The sequence below is a fragment of the Carlito syrichta genome, unplaced genomic scaffold (assembly GCF_000164805.1).
Source record: "Carlito syrichta isolate Samal-C Ts95f unplaced genomic scaffold, Tarsius_syrichta-2.0.1 Scaffold308976, whole genome shotgun sequence".
NCBI lineage: Eukaryota > Metazoa > Chordata > Mammalia > Primates > Tarsiidae > Carlito > Carlito syrichta.
Window position 1 is genome coordinate 815,774 of NW_007253072.1, and position 20,961 is coordinate 836,734.

General features: G+C 50.9%; 1 protein-coding gene across 2 annotated transcripts in view; it reads left to right on the plus strand.

The window, feature by feature from the left end:
• Positions 1–3,530: 3,530 nt before the first annotated feature.
• Positions 3,531–20,961, plus strand: part of PNOC (prepronociceptin) — a 27,697-nt gene continuing 10,266 nt past the window's right edge. Inside the window, exons 1-2 of one of the 2 annotated variants that reach the window (XM_021716818.1) lie at positions 3,531–3,593; positions 16,698–16,850. In XM_021716818.1, coding sequence (XP_021572493.1) covers positions 16,725–16,850 — 126 coding nt within the window. In that variant the 5' untranslated portion in view covers positions 3,531–3,593; positions 16,698–16,724. Of the gene's footprint in view, positions 3,859–16,697; positions 16,851–20,961 lie in introns of both variants that reach the window. The other variant, XM_008066509.2, reaches the window with a different exon arrangement.

Genomic DNA, 20,961 nt, shown 5'->3' on the forward strand with positions numbered 1-20,961 from the left:
CTAGCTCTGGACAGCCTTGTGACTGGCTTTAACCAACAGATTTAGCAAAAGTGATGGAGTGCCCGCTCCACAAATAGGCCTCAAGGGGTTCCACATGCTTGTGTGTGTTCCCTTGCTTGATTGTATTTGCTTGTGTTTACACCTCAGCCTTGCCATGAGCCCATGCCAGGCCAACACACTAAGAGGGACAGGAGAGACACCTGAAGGAAAAGACACATGGAAGAGAAATAAGGTCCCCAGCTTACAGCCAGTCAACCTACTGAGTCTGGCCTGCAGCTGACTGCAGATGCATGAGAGAGTCAAGCTGAGGCCAGAAGAGCTGCCCTGCTGAGCCTAGCCGGACTTCCCCATCTACAGACTCATGAACAGCTTTGCTGTGGCTTGTTAGGCAGCAACAGGCAACTGAACCCTGACTGCCACTTGAAATAAAGGTTTGGGGTTTTTCTTTTAAGAAAAAAAAAAGTTGAATCCAGGATTGATACGTCACCTCCGTAGTCACAGGGACTCAAAATCCTTTTCTCTTTATGGTCCATCTTCCATGGCTTCCATCCTCAAAGTTGTCTCATGAGCTAAGATAGCTGCTAGAGTTCCAGACAATGTATTTGTGCTCCTCCAGGAAGGAGGGAAGGCAAATAAGAGAGAGGCCTTTAGCTGAGTTCATCCTCTAAGAGAGCTTTTGGGCTGGCTGTGGTGGCTCGTGTCTGTAATTCCAACACTTTGGGAGGTTGAGGCAAGAGGATTGATTGCTTGAGACCAGGGGTTTGAGACCAGCCTGGGTAACATGGCAAGACACCATCTCTACAGGAAAAAAAATTTTTTGTTTAATTAGCCAGGTGTGCTGTCACATACCTGTAGTCCCAGCTACTCAGGAGGCTGAAGTGGGAGGGTCACTTGAGCTCAGAAGTTCGAGGATGCAGTGAGCCATGATCATACCACTGCACTCCAGTGTAGATGACAGAGCAGGACCTTGTCTCAAAAAGAAATTAAAATTAAAATTAAATCAAATCAAATTAAATTAAAAATAAAAGAAGCCAGGCATGGGTGGCTCATGCCTATGGTCCCAGCCCTTTGGGAGGCTGAGGTGAGAGGATTGCCTGAGCCTGGGGGTTCGAGACCAGCCTGGGCAACTTGGTGAGATCTCAACTCTACAATAAATCAAAAAGTTAGCCAGGTGTGGTGGCACATGTCTGTAGTTCCGGCTACTCAGAAATTCAGAAGGCTAAGGTGGAAGGATCTCCTAAGCCCAGCAGGTTGAGACTGCAGTGACCGGGAGCCTGCCACTGCACTCCAGTCTGGGTAACAGAGTGAAACTCCAACTCAAAAAAAAAACAACTAAAAATAAATAAAAAGTAGAAGAGTTTTCCTGGAAGCCCTATCCGAGGACCTGCAGCTTGATTCTCATTGGCTACCCTTGACTGCAAGAAAGGCTGGGAAACTGAAAGCTGAGCACACTGCTTCTTGGAATAAAATCAAGGATGCTTATTTAGCAAGGAAGAACAGGGGGATGGGTATTGAGTAGACCACCAGCAACGTCTGCCACCGCATGAATGACATGAGGCTCCAAGCCCAGAACCCTAAAGTACCCCAGGATGCAAGTGACCCTGTGTCAGGCAGCGAACATGCCGATGTCTCAAAGAGTTCATAATGATGGCTTTGACCTACAGCATAAGGTTCAAGCAACACAGAGCTAAGTGAGGATTTCTGAGTATGTGAGTCTCCTGGGCCCTCCCACTGTGAACACAGGTGGGCAGAGAAATTTTATTCTCAGAACCTGTTGCTGCTGGGTGCGGCAGCTCATGCCTGTCATTCCAGCACTTCGGGAGGTGGAGGCAAGAGGACTGCCGGAGCCCAGGGGATCGAGACCAGCCTGGGCAACTCGGCAAGACCCCTGCTCTACAATAAACCAAAAAATTAGCCGGATGTGGTGGCACACACCTGTAGTTCCGACTACTTGGAAGGCTGATGCGGGAGGATCACCAGAGCCCAGTAGGTAGAGACTGTGGTAGCCATGATCATGACACTGCAACCTGAGTGACAGAGTAAGAACCCAACTCAAAAATAAATGAACAAAATAACCTGTTGCTCTTAACCTGGACAGATGTTTTCTTTCCTCTTTCTTTTTAGCTATTTTCTTTTTATTGAGATATAACTCCCATAACATAAACTTCACCTTTTTTTTTTTGAGTCGGAGTCTTACTCTGTCGTCCAGGCTGGAGTGCAGGGGCACGCTCAAGGCCACTGCAGCCTCGACCTGCTGGGCTCAGGTGAGCCTTCCACCTCAGCCTTCCAAGTAGCAGGAACCACAGGTTCCTGCCACCATGCCCAGCTATTTTTTTTTTTTATTTTATTTATTGTAGAGATGAGGTCTCTCCATGTTGCCCAGGCTGGTCTCGAACCTGTGGACTCAGGCAATCCAATCACCTCCGCCTCCCAAAGTGCTGAGATTATAGGCGTGAGTCACCGTGTTTGGCTAAACTTCACCATTTTAAAGCATACAGTTTGGTGACTTTTAGTACATTTACTGTGTTGTGTAACCATCACCATGATCTAATTCTAGAACATTTCCATCACCCCCAAAAGAAACCCCACATCCATTAGCACTCAGGGCAGTTGCTTCCCCCCAATCCCTCGCTACCCAGTCCCAGGTCGACAAGAGAGCTGGGCTTACCACTCGAGTGAGTGCTCGAGCTCCTGAGATTCTGGAATATTTTAGACCCTCTTGGGAAAACCAAGGACAGGGTCACGGTGTCATTCACCTAGGGCCAGGAAAAGAAGAGCTCCCAAGGGTGCTACAGAATCAAAACCTCGAGCCTGTGCTGACTAGGAACTAGCTCCCTGCAGCACGTTCCTCACCTGAGCCGCGGAAGGGAAGGACCCACAGCAAGGAACAGAGCAGCCTCGACCGCTCCCTAGCCTCCGGGGTGCTTGGTGGTGACACCCTAAAGTGCAGAAGCAGCTTTAGAAGCTCTCTTTCGGGACACCAGACACTGACATGGGCTTTCTAGATTCAGGTGTTACTGATCAGTACGAAAATAGGGAGGGGAGGGAAAGAAAACAGCCCTACCATTTATTAAGGGCCTCATGTGTTCCAGCTACAGTCCCCTTTTTCCACTCACAACCGTCCAGCAGGGATTTGACTCATTTTTGCAGAAGGAGGACCTCAGGGTCACCAAGAGAAGTCCCTCACTCCGATGCTCCAGTCTGAGTCTCAAGTCTCAGCGTTTTGCAGCGTGCCATGCTGTGGGCACCTGTGGAAATGCCTCCTGACCCAGCCCGTGGCAGGCAGAGCCGCCCCCTTGAGTGGCCTGGTCAGGGGCAGTGCCACCAGGAAGGGGGCTTGGCTGAGCTCGGCTCGGGCTTCCCCGTGCCGGTGGGAGCGTGGCGTGAAGCTCCCCTCCCGTCTGGCTGCCTCGTATCCTCCACTCCACGGGCGAAAAGGTTGCTCAAGGAGACTCCAGGATTTGGGGTCTGCCTCGTCACTGTCGCCAGGCGCCTGTCTCTCTGGCTGACTTGCCCGAGCTCCTGTCAGTCCTCGCAGTGCCTCTGGAAGCAAAGGGAAGGCAGCTGTGGGATCCTGGCTGAGCAGAGTCCAGGTACAGCAGGCTTGAGAATGGATGGATGGGTGGATGGGGAGGTGGGGATGTCACAGGTCTGATGGCAGAGCCAGGGGGAGGGGGAACAGCCAGGAGGGCTCGCAGGCTCTGCTTGATGAAGGGGGTCAGCGTGTGTGTGTGTCATCGAGGTGGGCAGGGAGAGGGAGGGCTGTGCGTGGGGGGAGGCTATATAGGCTGGTGTGGCTGATACGGCAGAACCGAGCCTCACATCCGTCCGAGGGAGCCGGGGACTGACAGCTCTCAGGTAGGCGACCGCAGGCGGCCCGCGGCCCCCGGCCCCGGCCACCGTGACTAACCGCGCGTGGCCTCGGGAGGGCAGGGCCACCAGGGCTCTCCCCTTTGTTCGGCGTGGATGCTGCTGGCCTATTGTGAGGTGATTTCGGCATTCATTGTATTTTCAGCGCTCGGGTGGTGGGAGAGGGAGGGGGGAGGCTTTATTTTTTTAATCTCCAAGACAGAGGCAGAAGCAGGCAGAGCTGAACTTGGAAAGGAGGAAAAGTTTTGTTTCCCAACTGTGGCCCCTTCTTGTGGTTGCTCTGTGTTGAGAGGAGGTGGCTGCTTGAGTGAGGTCAAGGAGGGCCGGGTCCTTGGGAAGGGGCTCGTCTTTCCAGACCCTGGTCCCCTCGCGAGCGTTTTCCCTCTGGGGCTTCCTTTCCTCCCCCGACGCGTGTGCAGGCTGGTTCTCTACATGCCACTGAACTTGATGCCGCTCGGATGCGAGTTTCCAATCCGCAGGGAAGCTTCTCCCTGATGCCCCCAATGGAAACTGCCGCTGCTGATGTGCGCACCCGCCAGACCTGGGGGTTGTGTCCCACCTGTCCGCCTCGCCAAGCGCGGCCACCGCGTGTGCATTCCGGAGAGATTTTCTGCGGGCGTGACCTTGGTCTCCCGGACCCGCGTCATTTCGTGGGCTCCTGTCTCGCTAGACACCGCTGTCCCCCGGCCCGGCTACCCCACCTAGAGGTCTCTGCCAGGTCGCACGCAGGGCTCCGTTCACAAGTCGCAGCTCCCCTGTCTCAGCCTCCTGCTTGTTCTCTTCCTCTTCGGGCGGCTCTGCTGTCCTTCCCAACCCCTCCTCCCCCGTCTCACTCAACGCGGGCAAGTTCTGGGGGAATTTCAAGTCAGGCAGGATGATTCGGGAAGTGGACTATTTAAAGCAAGCCGCTCTGGACTTGAATACCCTGCTCCTGGGCTTCAACATCTGTGTTTAGCTTCCTCGAGCAGCCCGTAATTGCCCCAATTATAACCAATAACATTGTTCGGCAGACTAACAAAAGATGAGCTCTGCGCGGCATCCGCCAGCAAGCCCAAACCAGAGTTTTCAGCACAGGGGAAAAAGTAACTGCCTGGCTTCTTATCAAAACCTCCCAAAGAAAATGCTGCTCTATCCCACTGCCTGCCGGTGGCTGTTGCCTTTTTCTGATTTGCAACGTGTGGCAGAAAGTCTTCCACGAGCTTCCACTGATTCTGTGATACCTTTGACTACAGGCTCCTTCGGGCTTGCTGAGTCTTCTGCCAGGGAGGCTCCCCAGAGAGTGTCCCCAATACCACCTTAGTCAAAGGAATGGCTTCTACCTGTCCACGTGCCAACCAGGGCTGCCTCTCAGAGGCGCTGTGTTGCAACCTAGGGGCGTTTAGGGGATGCATTTCTGTCCTCTGCAGGGCAGTAACCCCTGCTTTATCGACTGAAGGCTGCGGGTGTTTAGGGATTTAGAACATGCCGGAGATTTTGCATTGTCAATGAAGGGAGTAATTGCAGGATCAGGCGCACATCCGTGCTCCCTGGAGCCTGTGACGGGAGCTGTCACCAAGCTATTCCGTACTCAATCAATCAGGTATCTATCATCTCCACTCCACCAGGCAGGAGAGGCGCTCCAGTAGATTCAACAGAGGTGATAATAACAGCACTTTACATTTGTACAACGATTTAGGCACTTTCACACCCATTTTCCCCAGCAACAGCCCTGTGAGGTGGTGTTATTATCTCCACGTTGCAGTTGGGAAAAACCGAAGCTGAGAGATTAAATGATTTATTCAGTACACGGCAGGGACGGGACTGAGCCGAGCCCTTCTGGCTCCAGGGCATCTTTCCATCATGTCCATGGGCGCTTATGTACAAACACTCGAGACAGCTAGAGGACCATGCAAGGTTGGGTGTCGTGAAGTCCATAACTGCACAGCCCAGAGAGGGATTGCTGGAGGAATTTTGGGTAAGGGGCGCTTGCCCCAGGGATTCCGGGAATTCTACCACATGGGAAGAAGATGGAATTTGGATGGGTTAGGGCTTTGAAGACAGAGGTAGCTGCCCAGACAAACACACAAAGGGAAGGCAAAGGAACTGACATTTCTGGAAACCTACTATGTGCCACACTGAGCTAAATCTGTCTACATGCTTATTTCATGCTGCTACACACACATGGGTAGGAATACGGTGTTTCAGGTGAACATTCTACACTTGCACTGACGTGGTTCAGCGGTCTTCACTCCCCGCCCAGCTCCACAGCCCCCAAAGCCCATGAAGGAACCTCTGAAACCTCGTGTGTTCGTGTGTGGCTGGACGCCACATATATCTTAGGAAAGGGCTGGGCCCTTTTCTGAAAACGGAAGTCATCTTGACAATAGCTTGCAGTGGCTTAAATTGCTGGGAACTCTCTAGGCAAACTGGATTTCCTAAAAGCTTTTATTAAATATCACTACCTCACACGAAGCTTTCCTTCTAACCACAAACCAGTGGTGAGATTGGGGGGCAGGCTGCTTTTCTGGGCATCCCCCTGGACAGGCTGTCATCGCTTTTCAGTCTTGACTTTCCGCGGTCCTGTGGCTTTTCGAAATACTGGCAGCCAATTCAGCACTGCAGAAGCGCCCACCGCGCCAGCCCCGAAGGGCCCAGCCTGGGGGGTGGAGCACAGCGCCGAGACCAGGGCTCTGCCCTCCCACCATGGCTCAGAGCCAACCTCCCCTCTTCCCCCACTGGCCTGCGATCTTCCCCCACCCCCGCACCCATTCATCCTTTCATTCATTCAGCCAAGAAACGTGTGTGTGGCATTCCTAACAGGAGCCGCGCGGAGCCAATGGCAGGCACACACAGCCTCGGGCGTCCTCCGAACCCATCGTTGCCGGTGGTCCCTTGAGGGGCTTGCCGGCCGGCTGGCCATACACTGGGCTTCGGGAAATGGAGACTTTCTTTTTTATCTTACCTGTCTTAATTTATACTTCAGTGAGCTTTATCATGTATACAACATAAATAAACGGGGACGGTGTGCTCAAAACAGATTGCTCAAAGGACAGAGCTAAAGACGTTTGAAGACTGTTGGTCTAGATGCTTCGCACTCTGCTTGTCCGTGTTTTCCCATCTTTTTGAAGAGAACATCGAGTCATTTTATTATAAAAGCCTTTTTTTCCTTTTCTCTCCCTTTTAAGATGAAGTCTCACTATCTTGCCCGGGCAGGTCTTGAACTCCTGGACTCAAGCAGTCCTCATGCCTCAGCCTCCCGAGGAGCTGGGATCACAGGTGCATGCCAATGCACCCAGTTGAAAGTAATCAAAAGCTTTCAAAAATCTATTTAAATTATTTTGACAGTATGTGTGGAATCATGGACCAGAGCCAGGAAGTTAAGAGTGCTGCCTTCCAACTTGGTGGCAGCCTTCAAGGAACATGTTTTTTTGCCCTTTGACGCCCTTTGCATGGCCTGTTCTGCTCTGTCCCAAAGCTGCTTCCCAAGAAGTCCTCATCTCCCTTCCCTCTTCCCTTCTCCCTCCTTTCTTGTGTCCCTTTACTAGGAGAGGACACGTGTCTGGTCATTCATAAAAATCAAAGAATATTAACCATCTCATCCAACTGCCTCTTTTTACAGAAGGAGAAACTGAGGTCCAGAGAGAGAAAGGACCTTACTTAAAGTCCCACAGGTGGGCAACCCCCTCAGGTTCCCTCCCACTGTGGAAGCTTTTCTGTCCTCTCAATAAATCTTGCTTTAAAAAAAAAACCAACCGGGCTCGGTGGCTCAGCCTGTAATCCCGCGCCTTGGGAGACCAAGGTGAGTGAATTGACTGAGACCGCAGGTTCAAGACCCGCCTGGGCAACTTGGCGAGACCTCATCTCTACAATAAATCCAAAAAAAAATTAGCCGGGCATGGTAGTGCGCGCCTGTAGTTCCAGCTACTTGGAAGGCTGAGGCGGCAGGATCGCCGGAGCCCAGCAGGTCGAGGCTGTGGTGGCCGGGAGCGGCCACTGCACTCCAGTCTGGGCGACAGAGTGAGACTCCAACTCAAAACAAAAAACAAAAAACAAACCCACAGGTAACAACTGAGCCAGATCTAGAACCCAAGCACGGGGCTCTCGCTCACTCATTATGCCCAGTCTGGGGAGTTCTTGACCTTGTAGGTTAGGCCAGTTATTTTGTCCTTTACTTCCTCTAGGCCATTTCCCTCTTCACAGGTGGAAATTTAGAGCAAAAGAGAGACATTTTAAGTGTAAGTGTATCTGTTAGAAGAGGAAAAAGGAGTAAGAAAGCCTCCCTGGGTCATGGCTGGTGAACACGCTCACGTTTCGTATTGGAGTCTTGCTGTAATGGGTCAAAGAAATGGGTGTATGGAAGACTCATTTTTCTTCCAATGGATGTGCAGCTGGTGGGCAATGGGAGATTCCTCCGTGAACTGGGAAGAGGCAACAGTAAAGAGGTTGTCATCAGAGAGGGGGAGCCCAGAGATCAGGACTGGAGGAGGTTCTCAGAATGAGTTCACTACACCCAGGCAGACAGACAGCTGCAGAGGTCATGGAGAGGTGTGGTCACACACGAGACCCAACTCTGCCACTCAAGTTATGCCTGCTCTTTAAGCCTCAGTCTGCTCAACCATAAAATGGGGGTAATAGGCCAGGCTCGGTGGCTCAGCCTGTCATCCCGCGCCTTTGGGAGGCTGAGGTGAGTGGATGGCCTGAGCCCGCGGGTTCGAGACCCGCCTGGGCGGCGAGACCTCATCTCTACAATAAATCAAAAAATCAGCCGGGCGTGGTAGCGCATGCCTGTAATTCCGGCTACTGGGAAGGCTGAGGCGGAAGGATCGCCGGGGCCCAGCAGGTCGAGGCTGCGGTGGCCGGGAGCGGCCGCTGCACTCCAGTCTGGGCGACAGAGTGAGACTCCAACTCAAACCCCAAAAAATGGGGGTAATAGCACTGACCCCCTAGAGTGGATTCTTATAAGGCAATGAGTACAGCGCCTGGCATGTGGCATTCTAAATGGGATGGTCATGTGATCACTATTAAATACAAATGCATCCATCGCAATGAGATTCCACCAGAATTTGTCGACCCTCCCAAAGCAGAAAGAAGATGTGGAGTTCACGGTTTCCCAGCACACACGATTTGGAGTTTAAGCACCTCAGTTTAAGTCCTGGCTCTGCTATTGATAAACTGGATGATCTCAGGCAAGTTGCTTAACCTCTGTGAGTTTATACTCTTCTTGTAAAGGGGGTTGATATGGACCCTAGATTGTAGGGCTGTATATGCATATAAACATCCTTTGTAAGCTGTAAAGAATAGTTTATTCGGGGTTGGTAAGAAGGATGGAGGTATAGCTGCTCTCGGAAGTCCTTGCGCTCTCTCTCTGCTAGGAGCACCATAATTACAGGCTTTCTCATAGGTCAGAAGGCAAAACTCAATTAAGGTTTAGCTTCGGCTAATGCCGCGTACGTAATCTTCCAAACAGATAAGCAACTAATTATATTGTCCTTAGAAGCAAGATTATAGGCAAATAGATTAAGGCCAAACCATAGTGGTATTTTATCTTTATAAACAGCAAGGCACGATTAAATTTATGAGGTGTCATTACCAAAATAAAACACAATTGAGCATCAATACAAAGTGCCCAGATTATTGTATTGCCACATGGAGGTGTCAGCTGAGCTTGGTTCACCAAGCACAAAATAAGTCATGGAAATCTCCAGAGGTAACTTTTACTTACTGATGGTCACTATTGTTGTGTAATAAACAAAAAACAGGATGGGCTCGGTGGCGCAGCCTGTCATCCCAGCTTTGGGAGGCTGAGGCGGGTGGATTGCCTGAGCCTGCGGGTAACTTGGCGAGACCTTGTCTCTACAATAATTCAAAAATTAGCCGGGCATGGTAGCGCGTGCCTGTAGTTCCAGCTACTTGGAAGGCTAAGGCGGAAGAATCGCTGGAGCCCAGCAGGGCGAGGCTGCGGTGGCCAGGAGCGGCCACTGCACTCCAGTCTGGGCGACAGAGTGAGACTCCAACTCAAAATAAAATAAAATAAAATAAAAAACAACAACCTGTCATCATCTCCATTTCACAGTTGAGAAGACTGAGACTCACAGAGATGAAATAACCTGCCCACAATCACACAGTTCCACAGGGTAAGGTTTAAACATAAATATAACTCTTGAATTAGGTAACTACTCACGTTCATTTTCATTGACATTGATATAATCAAGACTTCTTAAAGATGAAAACCTCCTGGACTTCTCCGCCACTTGGATGGATTTAGAGTCTGTCATACTCAGTGATCTATCACAGAAACAAAGAACTGAGTACTACATGTTCTCACTCACAAGCGAACAACTGAACATTTACCATAATACTATAAGAAAGGGATTGGCAGTAGCGGGAAACTGCCAGGGGAGGGGCAGGGGGCACATAACATCAATAGGGTAACTGATCTCAAACCAGGCAGAGTGGGGACCAAAGGGAGGCCCAAACTTTACCTGTATGATGATCACTTGTATATCTCAATCCGAATTTTATCCCCCACATCTTTAAAATTTTTTTTTAAAAAGAACCTCCTAGCCGGGCTCAGTGGCTCAGCCTGTAATCCCGTGCTTTGGGAGGCCGAGGTGAGTGAATTGCCTGAGCTCGCGGGTTCGAGACCTGCCTGGGCAACTTGGCGAGACCTCATCTCTACAATAAATAAAAAAAAAATTAGCCGGGCCTGGTAGCGTGCACCTGTAGTTCCAGCTACTTGGAAGGCTGAGGCAGAAGGATCACCGGAGCCCAGCAGGTCGAGGCTGCGGGGGCCGGGAGCGGCCACTGCACTCCAGTCTGGGCCACAGAATGAGACTCCAACTCAAAAAAAAAAAAAGAACCTCCTGCTGAGTTTTCAAAGTTCAAAATCTAATTCAGCCTAGAACACAATCATACTGGGTATTGTGAGGAGCATCAAAGCGTATAGAATGTCATTCCCTTTATAAGGACACGTACATGTATTTTGAATTTTCGTTCATTTTAGCTTGCCAGCCACCTGCAGGATGGGACTGTGTGGTCGTTCCCATTTTGCGGATTCTGTGAATTGCGGGAAAGAAGGCAGAGCATCAAGAGCTGGTGGTTTCCAAATAATCGGTGGAGTCGCTTGTTAAAAGCGAGGAGGACCAGGGGCAGTGACTCACACCTGTAATCCCAGCGCTTTGAGAGGCCAAGGCAGGAGGATCGCTTGAGGCCAGGGGTTCAAGACCAGCCTGGGCAACATAGCGAGACCCTGTCTCGGCCAAAACGAAAATGAAAAGTTAAAAATAAATAAGTGAGGGGGGAGAGAGAACAGAGGGAGAGTGGGGTCTGGAAGGTGAGTGTGCCCTGACCTGACCCACAGGGAGAGCCTGGCTGGAGCCAACTACATGGACGAGGGCTCCCCAAGTGCCAAGCCACAGGGGCCCCGCACTTCCCACACGGGAGAGCCATGGGATGAGGCACCGTTGCGTGTTGCAGGAGCTCATCTTCCCTCCTCCCCTAACCCCCAGATCCTGTTACCCAGAATCTGAGAAAACAACGTCAAACCCCCAAAACGTTTCCCAAATGTGCGGGTTGCCTCGGGTCATGAAGTTCATGGAAAAGCCTTGGCCTGAGAGCATTTCGTGCGCACCGGGCACAACGTGTTGGCGCAGCCGGTGCGCACAGAGCGATGTGCAGCCCCGTCTTGGGCAGGAAGCACACGGCCCCTCTCTTCCTCCCCTCCCTCTCTTCTGCGACATACGTCACTGCCACCAAGTGGCCGCAGAGGGCACAGCCACCCAGTTCTGGACGAGCTCCACCAAAAGGAGCCCAGACTAGAAAGATGGAGACTTGGTAGAACAAGCGGTGTCAAGGCCTTTCTCAGATTAAATAAATGAAAGACTTGGCCAGTCCGCAGTGGAGGGCTGGCTTGTGTTCTAACACAGTTGCACTGCACGATGGCTGTTTGAAACGGGCTACAGTTCTCTTCCGTAGGTCCCGAAAGCAGGAAGTGTTCGTGGCTCGACCACCCACACCCACCGAGCCTGCGCAGGCCAGCAGCTCATGCTATTCCGCACCTGCTGGCTGTCTGCAGCCAGGCTTCTACCAGAACGTGTGGCGGAGTTCCAGCTCAAGATGGCATCTTGCTTTGCTATGGGACAAAACTAGCTCCTACCTCTCTCCCTTCAAACGGGAGCGTTCCCTAACGACACTCTGTCGGTGACACGGGTCCTAAAGCAGCCCTGTGCCAGGAACATCTTGGGTCCCCAGGGAGGCTCCTAGAAACTTCCCAGCTTTCCCAGGAGGCCCCCAGATGAATGCCAAACTCAGTGCAGACACCAGATTGGCATAACACACTACAGCCCAGAGCTCCTGGACTCAAGCAATCCTCCCGCCTCAGCCTCCCGAGTAGCTGGGACTACAGGCATGCGCCATTACTCCCAGTTAATTTTTAAATTTGTTTGTAGAGATGAGGTCTCACTATGTCGCCCAGGCTGGTCTCGAACTCCTGGCCTCAAGCGATCCTCCCACCTTGGCCTCCCAAAGGGTCAGGACAATAGGCGTACACCACCACTCCTGGCACTCTTCAACTCTCTATTTGCTGAAGAGGAGAAAGAGCTCCTGAGATACTCCATTGTCATTTGTCAAACGCCTATTGAGCTCTTTCTAAGCATCACTCTGTGCTCAGAATACAGAGAACGTGATCTCTGACCTCCAGGAAGTCACAGTCCAGTGAGAGAAAGATATACAAGTCCAAGTTTACAGTGGCATGTGCTAAGTGCCATGAGAGACGGTAAAAGTATTATAGAGTGAGTGCTCTGTGCTGGGCTCTTTCCTTCTCTCATAAGCTTCTATAGAGTTCTTACTATGTGCCAGGTGCTATTTTAACTGCTTACAGACATTAACCTGCTAATCGTCTTGTGAGAGAGGTATTATCACCCCGTTTTCACAGATGAGGGACTGAGAGTTAAGTGCAGCTGGCAGGTGGCAGAAGCAATCGAACTCAGGTAGTCTGAAGTCCCAAGCAGAGAAGAAAACACACAGCACGACCCCTCTGCCATGTGGGTCTGCTTTGCCCGTTTTGATAGACGGGGCACCCGAGACCCACTGGCCTCCCGCTAGAACGTGCTGCCTCCAGATGCCAGGGCAGCAGAGGGTGGAGAGGCCTTCCCAGAGGGAATCGTGCTGGACACAGAGAACACGTGCCAACATGCAATGACACTAAGAGCCGGCCTGGAACGCGAAGTGATCCGCCAAGACGAGAGACGCTGCCACGGTGACAGCAGGAGCCAGTGCGAAGCTCAGTCCTTGGAATTCCTCCTGACAGCCAGGGGGGTTATCGAATTAGGTGAAACGTGAAATGACATCAGCAGATCTGGAGATGGCTGGGAGGGCGGCCAGATCGTTAGGTGGGCTCATTGGGAGGCTACTCCAATAACCAGGGCAATAAATCTCAACTAAGGCACTGGCCCGTGGAATTGAGGAGGAAAATTCACATCGCAAATGGCCTTTGCTCTACATTTGCTTATGTCGATGTTTGTGTTCGCTATTCGTTAGCCCGAGGCATCTTGCTATCTGTAGGGTAGAGCTTGATTTCTTTGGGTATCAAGAACTTGTTGAGGCCAGGCACCGTGGCTCATGGCTGTAATGCATGCAGCACTTTGGGAGGCCAAGGCAGGAGGATAGCCTGAGCTCGGGAGTTTGAAACTAGCCTGGGCAACATGGCGAGAATTTGTCACTACAATAAATCAAAGAATTAGCCAGGTGTGGTGGTGCGCGCCTGTAGTCCCAGCTACTCGAGAGGCTGAGGTGGAAGGATTGCCTAAACCTAGCAGGTCGAGGCTGCGGCAGCCATGATCATGCTACTGCACTCCAGCCTGGGTGACAGAGTGAGACCCTGACTCAAAAGAAAAAAAAAGAATCCTGATGAGCTGAAGTCTGCTGTCTGGGTCCAGCCTCCCTGCCTCCCTGTCGGCGGTACTTACCTCAGGGCATGTGGGTAGGGGCCTGGTACACCTGTCTGCTCTCTACCCCTCACAGGCTCTGATCCTGACTTCTCAGCGCTGTCTCCTGGGTCTCTCAAATGCCGTCTTCTCTGTCCCCTGGCAAACTCTTACTCGTTTTGAAAAGCCATCTCCAATGTCTACTCACTGATTTGATGAACATGGACCGAGTAGCCCTATAGTTGTGCCTCTTCTGGTGTGAAACGCTTTGCTGATGCATCGATGAAGGGTTGGGGTGGCCTCCCGACACGGCCATCGGGTGACTTCAGCGGCAGGTCCCCTCCTTTTTCCGATTGGCTTGCGCTTCACGCCAGGGCTGCTCACACTTCGGCACTGCTGTACGTCTCCTGGGAATCTTGCCAGAAGCAAGTAGTTCGGGAATGGGGCCCAGGAGTCTGCATTTCTAACAAGATCCCAGCGGGTCTGCAGGCCGCCTTGGAGTAGCGAGACCTCAAACATTGTCTCCACATCGCCTGTTGAAAAAAGCAACAAAGGCAATGATGAGGAGGGGACCCAAAACACCAGAGATGTATTTACAGAAATTGTGTACTTATTCTTACATGTCTCAACTTCAGTCCCCTTCAAAGTCCTCTCCGTTTGATGCAATACACCTATCGAGATGCTTTTTCCACGGCTCAAAGCAGTTTTTGAGCTCATCACTTTTGATGCCTTTTAGTGCTTCTGCTGTTTTTCGGTTCACCTCTTCCATATCAGCAAAACCATTTCCCTTTGAGGACTTTTTTCATCCGGGGCAACAAAAAAAAAATGTGGTCGGGGCAAGATCGGGGGAATAAGAAAGGTGGGACACAGGGGTCATGCCATTTTGGGCCCAAATCTGCTGAACAGTCAGTGTGGTGTGGGCAGGGACGCTTGTAAATCACCCATCATGAAATGGGCAAACGTGTTGAAAGGCTCTAAAAAAAGATTCACTGAAGCCAAACGCAACCTCTCACAACAATGCCAGCTAGTACATTGATGCCGACGGGTTCCCAGGGCACTCACCTAGCAGGAGAAGCCTGTCTTCAAGGGACCCACCTCCCAAAAGATAATTCCAGTTTATTTGGGTCCTCCCTGCTAGTTTTGCTTTTCTACACTGAACTCTTTATTAAAGGAAAATGTGCATACAGTGAAATGCACAGAATTTAAATGTACAATTCGACAGGTTTTGGCAAATACTTAGACACCCCTGTGGTCTCAATCAAGAACATTTACATTTCCAGAAAGTTCTTTATTCCCATTTTTGTTTAATCTTCCAAGTAGAGATGGTTCTACAGAGACTCAAAATGAAGCAGTCCAAGAAAATAGCTTTCTGATTCAGGAATTTTGTTCAAAAGATCAGTTTTAAGGAGAAACAGGCTGGGCACAGTGGCTTACCATTCCTACCACTTTGGGAGGCCAAGGTAAAAGGACTGCTTGAGGTCAGAAGTTCAAGACCAGCCTGGGCAAGATAGCGAGACCTCGTCTCCACAAAAATAAAATAAAATAAAATAAAATCATCTGGATGTGGTGGAACATGCCTGTAGTCCCAGTTACTCAGGAAGCTGAGATAGGAGGATCACCTGAGCCCAGGAGTTCAAGGCCATGATCACGCCACGGTACTCCAGCAACAAAGTGAGACCCCAATTCAGAAAAAAAAAGGAAAAACTGTACACCTTTCAGGCAATCCTGCATAAAGACTATAAACTGCTGAGTTGGCTAACTAATCATTTAATCATTGGAGCTACTATCTTAGGAGAGATTCTTCGTTCATTTTTCAGTACATAATTCCACATGCCAGGTCCTGTGCTTGGCATGAAATACCAAGGCGAACACTGTGGTCCTTTGCTCAGGAAGCCAGCTGTCTTCATCCGTTGGGGCTGCTGGAACAAAAGATCATAGACTAGGTGGCTTATAAACAACAGAAATTTCCTTCCCCCGGTCCTTAAGGCTGAGAAGTCCAAGATCAAGGTGCCTGGAGATTCAGTGTCTGGGAAGCCCATCTCCTGGTTTATAGATGGCCCCTTCTCACCGTGTCCTCATGGGGCAGTAGGGCGAGGGAGCTCTCTGGGGCTTTTATAAGGGCACCAATCCCATTCATGAGGGCTCCACCCTCCTGACATTATCATCTTCCAAAGGCCCCGTCCCCCTAAACCATCACCCTGGGGATTATGGTTTCAACATAGGAATTTGGGGGAGACACAAACGTTCAGGCCCTAGCACCAGCTCACATCTAGTGGGGATAACGGACAAGGAGATAGGAGGATCACCTGAGCCCAGGAGTTCAAGGCTTCCTGCAGAAGCTTCCTGGAAGAGAGAATTCGGGGCTTGAGGCATTCCTGGCCAAGGCAGGGAAGGCCGGGGGGGGGGTGAGAGGGAGCCTATACATCGCTAATAAATCTCATATTTTACTCATCTCACATTGCAAAACTTCTCTTACGGATCTCATTTCATCTTCACGATGGCCCTATATATAACAAGGTAAGTACCCCGTGGCCGATTTATGGCTATGAAAACTAAGGCTCAGAGAAGTCGACTTGAGGTCGCACACTAGAAGGCTGCAGATCGATGCCTTTGGCTCCCAGGAAAGCTGCCTCTACCCCCAAAGCGGCTCCCAGAAGTTCTCTTGCGGCATCAAGTCCAGCCGGGTGGCAGGAGTCCCTAGGGTGCTCGCCCCAGGAACCCAGACACTAGCCGGTGCATGAGCATTGGGTCTGGGTGAAGGGGCCGGGTCACCTGTGCCCGCGACAATCCACACTCCGGGAGGTGACTCTGAGGCCCCTGGCTGCGGGGTGTTTGCCCTGCACCCCTTGGGGCAGGGTCTCCAGCCCTGACCAGCACCCCGAGAATGCCTGTGCTGACTGCCACGCCCCCTTGCGTGTATTCCAGCATCCTGCTTCCTGCTGCTCTTGCACCATGAAAGTCCTGCTTTGTGTCCTCCTGCTGCCCAGCCTCCTCCCCAGCGTCTTCAGCAGTTGTCAGAGGGACTGTCTCACCTGCCGGGAGAAGCTCCGCCCAGCCCTGGACAGCTTCGACCTGGAGGTAGGTCCTCCCTTTCCCTGACCATCTTCTCCCTCTCCACTCCAGGCCAGACTCAGTGAGAAATGAAGGCCTCTCCCAGAGGTCACAGGACTTGTCCCCTGTCACAAGACCAGTTGGAAACAGATGCACTTGAGCTGCGTCCCCCAACCAGGAACCCTGGGACCTTCCCCCCTCACCACCTGCATATAAAGCCCTGCCCCAGTGGCTCAGCCTGTAATCCCACGCCTTGGGAGGCCGAGGTGAGTGGGTTGCCTGAGCCCGCGGATTCGAGACCCGCCCGGGCAACTTGGCGAGACCTCATCTCTACAATAACACAAAAATTAGCCAGGCATGGTAGCGTGCGCCTGTAATTCCAGCTACTCGGAAGGCTGAGGCGGAGGGATCGCCGGAGCCCAGCAGGTCGAGGCTGCGGTGGCCGGGAGCGGCCACTGCACTCCAGTCTGGGTGACAGAGTGACACTCCAACTCAAATAAATAAATAAATAAAGCCCTGCTGAGCTGCCCTGTTGTTCCCATGATTGAAATGATGCATGCAGCCGGGCTCGGTCGCTCAGCTTGTAATCCTAGCGCTTAGGGAGGCTGAGGTGAGTGGATTGTTCGAGCCCACGGGTTCGAGACCCGCCTGGGCAACTTGGCGAGACCTCATCTCTACAATAAATCAAAAAATTAGCCAGGCGTGGTAGTGCGCACCTGTAGTTCCAGCTACCTGGAAGGATCGCCGGAGCCTAGCAGGTAGAGGCTGTGGTGGCCGGGACGGCCACTGCACTCCAGTCTGGGTGACAGAGTGAGACTCCAACTCAAAAAAAAACGATGCATGCTTGGCCAGGCATGGTGGCTCAAGCCTGTAATTCCAGTGCTTTGGGAGGCCAAGACGGGAGGATTGCTTGAGCCTAGAAGATCAAGACTAGCATGGTAGCATAGCAAGACCCTATCTCCACAAAAACTTAAAAAGTCAGCCAAGCTATAATCCCGGCAACTCAGAAGGCTGAAGCAGGGGATTGCCTGGGCCCAGGAGGTCGAAGCTGCAGTGAGCCTTGATCGTGCCACTGCACTCCAGCCAGGATGACAAGAGTGAGACCCCTCCCACTCAAAATAATAATAATGGTGATGCATACTCATTTTAGAGAATTTGACAAATTCAGAAATGGATAAAAAGAGACAGTCACCTTTAATCCCACCAGCTAGAGAAAGATCCTACTTTTTTGCACTTACTGTACCAGGAGGATTATCCCAGGTTAATAAACATTTTGTTCTTTCTTTCTATGAATATAGTATACAGTCGGGTCTCCATATCCATGGGTTTCACATCCACAAATTCAGCCAACCAACCGTGGATAGAAAATATTGGGGGGGGGACAATAAAAACATAGCAGAACAACAAAAATAATAAGAACAAAATACAGTACAACTATTTACATAACATTTACATTCCATTAGGCATGATTAGTAATCTAGGGAAGATTTAAAGTACCCAGACAGAAGTGCAGGTTAGATGCAAATATGACGCCATTTTCCATCAGGGACTTGAGCAATTTGGAAATCCAAGGGGAGTCCTAGAAGCAACACCCCTCGCGACAACTGCAATTTGTTTAGTCACCGCCTTCCTGTTGAATATTTATGTTGCCTTCCATTTTGATATTGCAGATAATTCTGCAATGAACAGCCCGGTACCAAAATGCTCTCTTTTATTTTAAACTTCCACCTTGAAGTGCAAATCTAATGTCAACTTCTTATTCATTAAACAAATTGTTTTCTCAATTATTTTAACGTCAGTCTAGATCGTCAGTCCTATCCTTTTAAATCCAGTACAGCTCAGTTGTTTTTCCCTTGTCAAATAAACGTCCAAAAATGCCACGTGTCAAACCCCTCAACCTTTCCAAACCTTCGAGGCAAGTTCCTCAAGGCAGATGTACAAATGCAGAACCAAGCATTCAGGCTGGGCTCACGCACCAAAGCGTGCTCTGGCTCCAGGGGACAGAGGAGAAGACACAGTCGGGCAGACCCAAGCACAAGCTCTCCCCGCCCCAGCTCAGGGACTTGGGGGCTTCTTTCTGACCAGCCATGGCTCACCAGTCATGAAGAGCACCCACAGGCAACCCACTCCCAGTTTATCCGCCCCTCTTACTCAACCGCCATGTTTTTCTCTGCACTCCTGCCCAGCTGGTAACCCCTTCTTTCAGGAAACCCCATCCTCCCTCGGTTCACTCGCCTCCTTCTCTTCCCCCCTTTGGTTACTGTGGTGGAGCCCTGTCCTCTTCCCACCCCCTACACGTGAGAAGCCAAGATTCCTGTCCAGTCCTCTGTCCCTCTGAGATTCCCACCTGCATATCCCAGACCTCCCCAGCCTGCAAGAAATTTCCAAAAGCACACTCCTGACCTCCGCCTTCCTGGGCTCCAGACCCGTGTTCCCAGTCACTTTCCATCGTTCCCCGGAAATCCTGCCTTCCCTTCCTGCCCTGCCATCTTGTACGTGCCTCTTCCTCCTCCCCATCTAATAAATCCCACTCACTCTTCAAAGCCCAGATGAAGTTACCTCTGGCAAGAGAACACACTTTGGCGAGTCTCTACCTGTCCCCAATAGAGTTGACCTCTCCTTCCATTGTGTGCTGATCCCTATAATATCTTCAAGTCTCTCACCATAAGCAGTGAGCTTGCTTTGTTGATGGACCTGGGCGTCCCGGTATGCAGCATGGTGTGTGGCACAGAGAGGTGTTCAATAAACACATTCCACGGAAACTGGAAGATTCCAAGACCTTTGGTCTCCTGATAGGCACATCCACTGTAGAATTTTTACCATTGCATCTTTCAGCAACAATAAGGAATTTGGAGCATGTCTCCATCTTTCCATGGCATCTTAAATCTCTGGGGTCTAGACAACACTCTTAGGTTTACTTCTGGGAAACAAGTCAGGAAGGGTAGCCTAAAAGCCTCACAGTCGGGGATTAACCCTTCACAGTGCCTGAGGATGTGGCTGTCTGCTGGGTTTGGTCTATAGTTTGTATTCATTTTTAATCTTTTTTTTTTTTTAGTTGGAATCTCACTCTGTTGCCCATGCTGGAGTGCAGTGGCACATTCATAGCTACCGCAGCCTTGACCTGCTGGGCTCGAGTGATCCTTCCGCCTCAGCCTTCCAAGTAGCTGGAACCACAGACACGTGCCACCACGCCCAGTTAATTAATTAATTATTTATTTATTGCACAGATGAGTTCTCACCAAAGTGCCCAGGCTGGTCTCGAACCCATGGGTTTAGGCAATCCTCTCATCTCAGCCTCCCAAAGTGCTGAGATTACAGACTTGAACTACTGCACCCAGTCATTTTTAATATTTTTTTTAAAATTTATTTCTAGAGACAAGGTCTCACTCTGTTGCCCAGGGTGGAGTGCAGTGGCACAACCATAGTTTAATGCAGCTTCGAACTCCTGAGATTAAGCGATCATCCTGCTTCAGCTTCCCAAATAACTGGGACTACTGGGCATATGCCACTTTTTTTTTTTTTTTTTTACTTTCTGGTAGAGACAGGGCCTCACTATGTTGCCCAGGCTGTCTTGAAGTCCTGGTCTTAAGCAATTCTTATGCCTCAACCTCAAAGTACTGGGATTAAATGAGCCACCATGCCCAACCAACTTCGAACCTATGTTTACTTTTTTTTTTTTTGAGTTGGAGTCTCACTCTGTCGCCCAGACTGGAGTGCAGTGGCAGAAGGCTCTGGCGATCCTTCCGCCTCAGCCTTCCGAGTAGCTGGAACTACAGGCGCGCGCTACCACGCCCGGCTAATTTTTGATTTATTGTAGAGACGAGGTCTTGCCAAGTTGCCTAGGCGGGTCTCGAACCCGCAGGCTCAGGCAATCCACTCACCTCGGTCTCCCAAAGTGCTGGGATGACAGGCTGAGCCACCAAGCCCAGGTTATTTTTACGTTTTTTTTTTTTTTTTTTTTTTTTTTTTTTTGAGTTGGAGTCTCACTCTGTCGCCCACACTGGAGTGCAGTGGCCGCTCCCGGCCACCGCAGCCTCGGCCTGCTGGGCTCCGGCGATCCTTCCACCTCAGCCTTCCGAGTAGCCGGAATTACAGGCATGCGCCACCACGCCCAGCTGATTTTTTTGATTTATTGTAG